We start from the raw sequence: 11,778 nt of genomic DNA, 5'->3' as shown, positions 1-11,778 counted from the left end.
TATAGGAGAGACGTAACATTCGCTGTAAAATTGTTGGAAACGTTCGTTAGAAAGAACGAGATGATTGCTTGGGTAAAAAGGCAAAGGAACGATTGAAAGATTATTTTAAAGGATACACTCGCGAGGAAATACGTATCTCTTTAAAAGTTACGCGACAAAATGTTCGTTTAGAGGATTTAGTGGCTGCTAAGGAAGGGAGAAAGCACGAGGTTATTTAAGAACAAACGATAAAGTTTCTTCGTCGAAATTTATTAGTTTCAATTTCGTTCCTACTTCTAGCGAATCTTACAAAGCGTACGTTCGACCTCTGTTTCTTCGACCGATCAGCGAGTTAATCGCAACGCGTCGTGGCGAACGAGGTGAACAGGCATGGAATCGCGAACGATCGATCGTGAAATTTTCGTACAGCCGCGCAGCGTCGGCCAAGTACGCGCTTCGTATTACGCGCAATCTGTTCCTGCTTTCTCCTTTTCAGTTTGTATCGTAACGTCGAACCATAGTTTTACATAGATTGCTTACAAGAAAGAGTATCATTACGTGGGACGATCGAGCTAAATTACTTCGAAAATATAAACGGCACGCGAGTACTCTGATTAGAATAATCTTCCCTTAGACGTTAGTTTTCAGCGATGATAAAATAACGTTCGTTTTACTTTTCTTCTTCTTTCTCGACGATTTTCAACGCTCGTCGTATCGATCAACAGGAACGAACACGATATTTAAGACTGAAAACGACAAACGTTTCACCAGTTTTGATCGTTTGATCGTCTTATAGATAGGCAAAGTAAGGAGGTATACTTGACGCGTTTGTTATATTGTAGAAACATCGGTATCGATTTAAAAAGACAAAGAGAAATGATAAAAAAAGGAAGAAATATTTTACAATGTAACTTGATTTTGTACACGTATCGTCGCATAAGCGCCATTTAATCGGCGATAATTTTGCAGTGTACCTTAAATGTTTCTTCATCTTATCGTCGATCGTATACAAAATAAATTCTATAAGAGATTTTTTTCAGGCGCAAATAACACGTTCATTCCTTCCTCGAACAAACGGCGACCAAAAAGTGGTCCTATTTCTAGCTATTCAAGCTTGTAAAATTTATTGCAGGATTATTTATTATACATACGTCGAATTTCGTATAAAACTTTGTCGTTCTATAAAATTCAACCTCTCACGTCCAACATCGCGGAAGGTTCAATTATCTCTTTCTGTAACGACTTACAATAATCTGGCTTTAAACGAAACATATTTAAACGAATTACAACGTCTTCGGATCTACCTGTATGACGAAAATTAAATCAACTTTATCGAAAGTTGAAACGAAACTTCCGATTCCCGTCGATTGAAAAATCAACGCGATAAATCGTAATAGAGTCGACGAAAACATGAAAAGAAGAATAGATAGGGGCAACTGTGTGTGTGTGTGTTTCCACGCTTTCTTTTGTAAATAAGATTTTTCAATTTAGCCGTTGAGCTACAAAACTTTTACGCAAAAGTTACATCATAGCGTTAACCTACGCGATCCTTGCCTTCTTTAATACAGAGTTAAATATTCGCTAAATATATGTATACAGTATATATAATATATATATAATACTTGAATATTAATTGCATTGGCAGGACATTGCACAAGTGCGTTCGCTGCACCCACGAAAACCTGTACCTTTTTATAAGTACTCACTTTCGTCCTTCTCCTTTCGATAATAAATAATCTTACATTGCACTATGATAAATTCATATCGTTGTGAAATAAATATCTATTCGAAGAGCACGTTGCATTTGTAATATAGATAAATATTTTATATCAACCCATTCAGCGTCACAATACGACTGCAATAACATCATTAATAAATAACAGACTCGTTCCTGTATTTCTGGGAAACAGGATCCTGTACCATATTTGGAAGATCTTCTATTCATTGCAACTAAAGAAATTACAACGTTCATTGATAACTTTTAAAATAATAGACTCGAGTCACGGATACTTTAGATATTTCGATATGAATTTTTGGTCGTATGCGTAGTGGAATGGAATGTACGTGTTGTCTTACGAAGTATCAAAGGTTTTCGCATCTTATTCCTTCAAATTTGAATTTTCTCGAAATAATAATTGTCGTTGGAAATAGAGAATGTACTAGAGAAGAAGCGAGGTATAAACAAAGAAGAAAACGAGTAATGGTTGAAGCAAAAAAAAAAAAAAAAAAAACAACAAAAGAAGACAGCAAGTAAAACGCGTAAATAGAGATAAACAACGATAAATAAAAAAAAAGGAAATTGTGTAGCGCTGAATGCGTTGCTGGTATACTTAAATTAAAATATACCTTCGATTTCTTATAAATAAACATTTATCATATATAATCAATCTTGATTAAATACGTACACGCGTTTATGCGAGACTCGCGAAAAGTATGGTTGCCACTAAATAACGAAGCGAGAGCACATGTTATCCTAAAAATTCTCTCTGCTAAAGAAACTTTACGAATTTTTTAAACCGGTGGTTCTCAGTTAGCTATAACGCGATCTGTTTATCGTCTTTTTGTTATTCGTTTATTTGTTGCGGCCGAGTTGCGAGAAAACTATCGTGGTAAAAAGTCGTAACGAAACTGAGAACCATCGCCACGTATCCTTGCGTCATATAACTCCTGTGACAATCTTCATCTCAACGAAACGAAGCAGGAAAAAGGATGTGCGCCTTAAAGCACAGAAATTTCTGCATTTTTACAATGTAAAGTGTGTCAAAGATGCCGATATATGACAATACTAATGTCCAAGAATGTATCTTCAGTTTCTCAAACGTCTTTTTCTTGCCTCTCGAGCTTCTTCCTGCTCTCCCCCTCTTTCTTCCTTTTTTTCTTTTTTTATTTTTTGCCGTTAGCTCGATCGACTACTGTGTTTGGCACATTTTACGGAGTAAAAAGAGCAGAAATTTGTACCGACTCGGTACGGTTCACGTGGTTTCACATACGCACGGAGATACGTTATTCTAATTCTAACGAGTCGTAGCTCGATCATTGCACGACAGCTAAAAACGTTTAAAAGGCCCGTTCAAAAGACACGTTCATTTGCACGAATTATTGGCACGCGTGAAAACGAGAGAAACAAGTATACGCTACGTACTAAACGTACAAATATAATTACGATCGTAAGGTTATAAAGCCTGCGAATCGCTGACCGGACTAGATTCAAAAACACGCAAGTCCGTTTTAAACTCGTTTCCACCTGATCCTTTTTTTTTTTCTTTTTTTCTCTAGCAGTTTTCAACGGCAATTACGCTGTTTGACTAAAAATGCATGAACGACTGTAATTGGGAACACGGGAATGAAAGCACGTTTTTAATCGTTTTAATGTCCCGTGAAATGTTTCGGTTGAATATCCGTTCGGAAATCGTTGCAACGATGACGCAACGAAAACGAAAAGGTTGACGAGTTTTCTTTTGAAACGTCGAATATTTCGCGGCAGGTGGAGAGAATTTGCGAAAACACGGCAACGAGTATTTCGCTAGCTTACACTTCGTTAACGTTGCGAGCGAAACGGACTTGCCGAGTTTTGTATCTTCGACGCAATAGCGAACGATTACACGGTGAAATAGCGAAATCAGAAATAATCAGTTTACTTTCTTAACGGATAATTCTAACTCACGATTGTACAATTAATATCAATTATTATATTTACCAAGTAAAGTGGTAATATCAACGACGATGTCTGAAGCATGAAAATTGTTTGCTTACGTGCGTCCATCACGAAATTGAAAGGGAACCGAAGAGTTTTTGTACAGAAACAAATGAACTTCTATTCGTAACGAATATCCAAAAATAATATATTAACGAAATTTGTTCGTCATTTGGTATTTTAGAAACGATTTGCCTCGAGAAACAATCGAAATAAATATCTTAGAACTAACAACCGAGAAGTTACGGGAAGGAAGAAAATAATATTTATAAAAATAAACGTTTACCATTTTTGTCGTGTGATGTAACATGAAGTCACACGGATACAAAGAAAAAGATGATTAACAACGCAAACAGAAAAGCTGTGTAAAGTATGATTCTATCACGTTGTAAATGATGTTCGTAGGGAAAAAGCCTAAGACTAGAGAGTGTCATTGTTGAACGACTAGAAGAACTGAAATGATCGCAAAAAAGGAAGCAAAGACTCGATCACGAAAAAATCTGCTACTTCATTTACCGATCTAGAGATCAGCAAATTACACAGAGAGAAATTATAATTCGTACGCAGGTAGAAAAGCACATATTTTCGAACGTTTTCGTCGCTATTTACATTTCATTTATTTCTATATAAAATAGGAAGACCGTCGAAGCTGTATGTTGAAAGCGCTGCTAAAATAATCGGCAAGCTTTGATACATAACAATCACGGAAATGGAATTTCAATGCGATGAAACTATAATAATTAAGAAAACAAAGATTCTTCCTTTCATTTTTGAACTTCGTAGCTTGTGCCGCATATCACGTCGCGAACGTTAGAATTTCATTAGAATACGCATGCGAGCAGAAGAAACTATCACAGACGCGAGCATAAAGTAAAGAAACATTATAGAAGTGATTTGAACGCGTGCAATGCATCAACGACTTTCGATAACAAGCATATACGCTTATCGTACGAAATTTTCCATTTGCATAAACGTTTCGAGAATTCTACGCTATGCGTTAAAGATAAGCGTTTATGACGTCGAGGAGAACTCACGAATCGAAGATCGTTAGCAGCATTATTGATTTTCGCAATAGCGATTGAAAGTTGAACGCCCGAATGACGTTTAAAGGAATAAAAAAAAAAAAAAAAAAAAAAAACAGATGCATTCAAATGCATTTCTTCGCAATTATCGCTTTCTGCAAAACAAACCCTTCGATTGGTCGATTGTTGAAAGTGACAGGATCGTGGTAAAAATTTAGCCTCCTAGTCTCTTCGCCAATTCGATTCGAATTTTTACAGTTACCCTCCGTGTATGTAATAGCACGTGCATTCGGTATAAATACGTTGCAATGTCGAGTACCAGCCTCGAGACAGCTTTTCAACGATGGACGTACGTAACGACAATTTTCTCAAAACTGTTCCCCGAACCTTCCTCGAACGGAATAGAAACGATGATCCTGCGGTTAACTACGTCCACGAAGTTCATCGCGTGTAACGAAGATACTTGAAGAAACTTAAACGAACTAATCGAATCGTAATCGGGACGATTATGGATCAACCGAGTCCTTCAGCAAACGGACCAACGGATTTAGCTTACCATCGTCCGAATTTCTGTACTCCTCCAGCAGCTGTGAAATAGAACGTTCATTTGGTTTGTTTGTAATTTTCTCTTTCGCTTATCCAGTCTTTTAACGTTAGCGATTGAAAATATCGTTCTCGTCTTAAGAATTTGTCAAACGAAAAATATCAGAGGTATCAAGTTGAGTTAAAATTTCATAAAATTTTGGTAATTTCGATAATTTGAAAAGAGAGATACCGGTAAAAAGTCTCTTTGAAGAAAACGAGATTTACCTGATAAGATAATTCGCAAGACAGGACTGCTGTAGCCTCCGGATTTTGATGCGTGGCTGCCAAGAGTGTCGGGAAAATATATGACGTCAATCCTGGAGCACCGTAGAACGGAAATGGAAGAGTACACAGTTGCTGAAGAACGCTTGGTCCTGCTCCAACCGATTGAAGTACCAACTGCAACAGATTTCAAACGTTACGATCGAATTCACAAACGGTTAACTACGAGAATAGCCAAATCGATTCTTTCAAACAGACGGGTCCGCCGTACGATTGGTTTTCCATTGCAAAACACCCACATGAAGCTACTAGCTAACAGGTACGTTCACGGTCGTTACACAGAACGAAGATGATCAGTTACGGCGGGCCGAATGTGCCGCGAGATCATGAATTTCCTTAAACATCGTGGGAAACAACACACCTATATAATCCAGGTGTCGGTACACGGCAAGTTCTTGTTCCAGGAACAAGAGAACGTCGCGACGTACATCTGCGGTTCAACGAGTGTCTTCGAACAGGTTTGTGCACCTGTGAAAAAGTCTCCTGCAGGAAGTACCCACATTACGAATTTTTATTTCCTCACCTACGTCCCTCGTTACACGCGTACCCTCTGGTAATGCTCCGACCATTCGCCAAGTGTGCATTTCGATCAGGTGAACGCGCTGATAATCCGTTTTCAAGATCTCACCGTTTTACGACGTTTCAAAGGTAAACCGACGAACGATGATCAAAGCGATTCGATGGAAAATGTTCGTCGATGATTTTGCCAATTTTTATTACGTGTATTTTTTATTACGTATATATTATCGCTTCCGCTGAAACTTGTCAAAAATAAGTTGTCAACGAGTGTATCGCTTTGTAATTTTATATTACGTCAAGCGAAGGATACACTGCACCGATAAATTACGCGCTACTCTATGGTGAACCTTTTTCCTCCGCGTACCATTTTGTGCGTTATTTTAAAAGATCATTTTTACGCGGCATAAAACCGCCAACTAGATTTACGACGATCGTGAATCCTACGTATTTTTATCGTATTTAAAAGGCCGTGAGCAAACTGCTTGGATAACAAGTACAGAACGCTTGACTGGAAAATTCGCCCTAATACAAAGAAAGTGCTCGGTCGTTTATACGGTTCGTTAGAAGCCTTCGTACGAGTCACAAGCCTTCCAATTCCTCTGCTCTTGACGGCGGTGCATTTTTACCTGATATCTCGAGGGGCGACTAAAAATAGAGGGAAAGGAGTCCTCTAAGCAGAACAATTAGGCTGACGATAGGCGAAGGTTGTCGCGTCGAAATGCTCGAGAAGCGCTTTGTACCTATGGGGTCTAATCTTAGCTAGTCGTTCCTTCTCGATATCCTTCAGCATGGATCGAATACTTCGGTGATTTCCGAGAGGCCGATATCTCAAAAACGAGGTTCGATAGTCGCGCAGAAAGGAAGGACGTGGCGACGCGACGTTCTCCAAGGCGCCACATATTTCCACGTGTAGTCTGTTCCGTGACTAGAAATATCTCGATGAATACGAGGGAAAAACGTTCAACCGGCAATCTCTATCTAGAGATACCTGCTTTTCCTGCTATAGAATTCTCGTTAACCGAGAGCTACCCTTTGCTTTTGTCAGAGTCGAGTATAATTTCGTATCTTAGAGACAACCATCGGATATTTAAAGCAATATCTTTGACGAGATTATTATTTAAAGTAACTTGAAATAGCATAGGTATTAGGAAATATTCGTGGTAACAGTGAAAAGTAGCCTACCTTAAATTCGTAACCGTTCGAATAATTATAGACTCACAAAGCTGTACGGAACTAGTCTTGAAAGTTAGGCGCGCGTGTTTGTCGTTTGCTCACGAACTTGGCAATAAAGTTACTGAAACAGGCAGAAATAAATTGTACCGGCTACAAGAATATTCGGGAGGAATTCAGAGAAGACGATTAGCTGATATGCAGCGACAAAATGACAGCATGTTTTCACGAACACAGAGGAAGCTGAAAGTTACGACATCGAAGATGCTCGATGAAGTTTGTTTCCCGAAATCTATATTCTGAATCTTGAAATTCGAATTCTAAGAAACTGGAACCTGTGAAACCTAGGACGTTGTGATATATTCTTTTTTCCATTCATACAGAGCGTTCCCTGTTAATGCAGTCTGCAGTCTGTTTAAGAAGTAGCACGGAAAGATGAAAACAAACACGAATCTACACGTTGTTTCTAAAAGGAAAATCCGATCGAGTATTCAACGAGGAGATGATTTTAAATTCGGGGATAGATCGATCGAGCATCAAAAGAAGAAGAGTAGTCTTAACTTAGAAGTCCATTGAAGAAGCATCTCGTTCGAAGTAGTTAGAGTGCGTCTGTAATGTAAACATCTCAACGGGTATTCGTAAAATCTCCGAGCAACTCTTTATTTTACCAAACGATCCACAAATATCACGCGTACACAACTCTGTCGAGTAACGAATTAAATCTATATTTTTCACGAAACATCGTTCCTTGGGTATCCGCGCCATTCGACGCACGAAGGAGGAGAATATATCGTTTACATGGAACAAGCGGAAACGTCTCGCCACTCTGCCAGTAAATCCCAGTACCGCGATTTATCGATGAAAATATCGATCGGTGACACGTGGAGTATTTATCCGGGATCCACGGCGAGTGTAGCGAGCGCCAACGAACGAAAACCAACCGGACCACGACGAGCCATCATCCATCAACTCGCGGAATGGGCGATCGAGTCACCCGGTACATTCGCGTGAAATGCGGCCCGCAACACGCGACGAAGAAGGAAGAAGCTGTTAGACACAACACACTCAGCGGACCTCCCATCAATATACGGCCGAATGCAGTTAAGATATATTTACTCGGTTCCATTCCATACGTCAGCCCCGAGCAGCCGCGCAGCGCCGAGCCGCGCCGGGCCGCGCCGAGCCGGCAAGGAGGGTGCATCAATCCAGCGCGTGCTGGATGCATCGGGATGTGTAGCGTTGAGTGCACCGACGACGTCGCGCATTCGTCTTTCGCCGCCTTTTTTAAGAAGGTCCGCTGCTTGTCTGCGCTTGCCTGCCGAAAGTGCATCCGATATGGGACGGGGAAACTAGCGGAAAAACGCTTTTAACCTTTAACTGCCGGCCGATTCGGCTGGTGAATTGCGAGGGGACCATCCGGGGCAACGACGGTCTCGTTACACGATTTATGCGTGTTACCAGCTTTGCTTTCTGCCCCGGATCGGGGATGCGGCGGAATCGTTGCGGTTCCGCGGATGATCTTGGAAACTTTCTCAGAATCGAGCTCGAGATTGCAACGAGCTCGTTGGTAGACGTTCAACGTGTTTACGAGCTTGGAGAATTTATTTCGCCTAGTGTTACACGCTAAGAAACACGTACGTCGTGGAAATTGCGCGAAATGACTTTAATTCGGAGAACACTTTCGGAGCGCAGGCTTACCTGATTTTCCGGGTTGTTAACTGCAAAATATCCCAGAACCTGGAACAGTTCTGACAGGATGTAAGTACCACTAGTGTTCTGCGCAGATCCAATTTCCGACTTGTGCGATATTGGATCTCGTGATAATCGGGTTATCACATGACTAGCTATCAGTCGCCATTGCAGGTTGGTACCTTCCGCTCCTAGGAGATTCTGAAATCAGAAGATTTGCGCTCTGAAAGAAATTGCCTGCAGTCTAACTGGGAGAATTTGTTCAAAATTTTCACGGAACTTGGTTCCAAAACGATCGCGCGATTAGGCGATTGATAGACGTCGGACGTATCGGGAAATATTCTTAAACCATCGCCTCTACGCAAAGAGACGGATCTCTTTGAAACGCAACAAGAGACAGACTCCCGCGGAGATTAAAGAACAGCCAGACTTGGTTGTCAGAAAGTCAAAGAGAATAGATAATAAACGTTGGTTTTTCGACAAACGCCGGCTGCGTGGACCACAAGGATAATCGAGGCGGTGCCCCATGAGACTCAGCAGGCTCTCCAATGGGACACTGGATAGCCCTTATGGTTTTTGTGGACGGGGGCGCGAGCTTTCGATTCAATTCGTGGTTCGACCATTGCAGACTACACGGGAGACCTTTCTATCTTGACAGGCGAACCCCTACGACACGCGATATATACATATAATATCTCTATTGCACTTTCTGCGGTACTCGATCTAATAAAGAGGATACTACGGTGATGGAGAGAACAACGATCCGAGTTTACTTTCCGCATAAAATTTCGTTAATCTCTGCAGCCATGGAAAATTTCACTTTCTCGAGACTTAGATCAACGCTAATCGAAACGATAGATTAACGCCGTTTGATCGATAGGATGAAACTACATTTTCAAAGTTTGCAGTTGGTATAAGATAAAGAGTGCAGTTAAAATAAAGGTTACAGTTGATACGTGAGACAAAGCGAAGGAGTTAATTGCGGATCCTTTGTCTTTTCCCCTACATCAAACGGTGGTTAATTAATTAAACGTCGTATCCTATTGGTCAGGGAAACGGATAAAGTTAAACTTTCCTCGCTTGTTAACACTCGCACGATACTTTTCATCGTTCCCTTTTAAAACAAATAGACAGGCTTTTCGTACGTATTTGATGAACCACTTTCGATCGATGTTTCTTTCGAGTCTACGTTGTTAAAGCGAATTTTACCTGCACAAATTTTATGCTACTGAAAATACTCGAAAGGACAAAACATACAGTAACAGGTTAAAAGATACGTCGAGGTACACCTACCTGTAATTTCTGAATGTTCAGCCCTGCGATCGATTTAAGTAGCCTAAGGCTGCGAACGATCAGAATCCTCATAGGCTGGGATACCGTAATCTGATTAGGGGTCGGAGAGGATCCTTTCTGATTTTGCGGTGTGAGTGCAACTGCAGCGTAAAGTGCACCGATCGCGCCCGCAGCTTCGGCCGAGGCCAGCGTCGAGAGAAGGTGCGACTCGACGTTGGTCTGCTCGACGTTGTTGTTGCCCTCGTGAATATTCCCCACATCTTGATCCGTTGATTTCTTTAAATGGCAACAGATGCGATAAAGTAGATCGTACGACGACGACAAGACTGGCGATTCGTGGTCCTGGTCCACGAAAAAGTCGGTTTCGATCAGAGCTCGACTGTGACGAAACACTCGGTCTACCAATCCACCTGCTACCAAGTACCTGAAACACCGATAACGTTTAACATTGTTACCAACTCTGCTATTTGTAGTAGCTTGAGCCACGTGTAAAGTAAGCATAAATCATGACTCGTCTTATCGTAATAAAACGCAACGATATATGGGCGATACAAAGCGTCGGTGAATGAGACTTTAAACTCTCGACTGACGATTTTAAAACAAAGCTGCGAGTACAGCTGTCACCTCGCGTTGGTCACTCGTCGTCGATGTGCTCGATTCTTTGGCGACGTTCATTCGCACCGAGGCAACGCTATCGTTACGTCGATCGTTCGTTAATTCCGGTTGTCTCGATTCGACAAAGACTTGTCGCAGTGTACACCGATCGGTATACAACGGAACAGGCGACACCGTGTCTCTCGTTCACGGCGGCAAAGTGTGCATATGGGTTCCGATAGATTTGGCGTCATAAACCGTCGCGGGGGGACGTAACAGGCAAAAAGAGGCGCGTTCGGTAGAGAGACAGAAGAAAAAAAACAATGTATTGCTTACAGGACAGCATGTGCGATGGCGTAACACGAGAGGATTATAACATCAGTGGGTAATTCTGCGCGCACAAGCCGGCAGAAGAGGGAACAAGCGTCGGCGCATGCGATGCTCATTCTATCGGGTTGTTGTATATGTTTTTCTTTTCTCGTACGGCACCCATCCGCCCTTCCTTTCACTCGTGACCCCCCAGCGACCGGGTTGTCGAGGGTGCGCGGCTGTCAGTGCGTATTATCGCCGCCCCCTTTCCACCGAAACACCGACATGCTTGGGCTACGCTCGCCTGCCGCCGATCAGCATTCGAATATGAAGTAGTCCGGTGGAGGGCCAACTGTCTCCTCTAATCATAACTAGCTGCAAGCTAATCCGACGCCACTGAACTCGACACGCACACTTCCGCGGACTCCCGTTCTTTATGCCACGGGGACTTTTCGAGAGAAAGAGCAACCCTTGCTCCAGACTCGATAATGAAACGGTCCTGCCGCCGTAGTTGCTCGATTGATATGTCACGATTCGGCTTGTTCCGGGGGTTAGGCTACCTATTAATTACACACGATTGAAGATACGTCCGTTTAAAGCGACGCTTAACCGAGAAACCTAAGAATGGAATGTGCGTGGACC

General features: G+C 41.7%; 1 protein-coding gene across 2 annotated transcripts in view; it reads right to left on the bottom strand.

The window, feature by feature from the left end:
- Positions 1-228: 228 nt before the first annotated feature.
- The window catches only part of LOC126873945 (S phase cyclin A-associated protein in the endoplasmic reticulum), a 32,550-nt gene continuing 21,000 nt past the window's right edge, over positions 229-11,778 (bottom strand). For both annotated transcript variants that reach the window (XM_050635349.1, XM_050635348.1), the window contains exons 12-15: positions 10,234-10,657; positions 8,950-9,141; positions 5,506-5,679; positions 229-5,282 (exon numbers count right to left, since the gene is read on the bottom strand). In XM_050635349.1, the coding sequence (XP_050491306.1) occupies positions 5,202-5,282; positions 5,506-5,679; positions 8,950-9,141; positions 10,234-10,657 (871 nt within the window). In that variant the 3' untranslated portion in view covers positions 229-5,201. The remainder of the gene's footprint in view (positions 5,283-5,505; positions 5,680-8,949; positions 9,142-10,233; positions 10,658-11,778) is intronic.

Source organism: Bombus huntii, chromosome 15 (genome assembly GCF_024542735.1).
Source record: "Bombus huntii isolate Logan2020A chromosome 15, iyBomHunt1.1, whole genome shotgun sequence".
Taxonomy (NCBI): Eukaryota; Metazoa; Arthropoda; class Insecta; order Hymenoptera; family Apidae; genus Bombus; species Bombus huntii.
The sequence above is the reverse complement of the archived record's forward strand: the minus strand, read 5'-3'. Positions and strand labels throughout refer to the sequence as shown.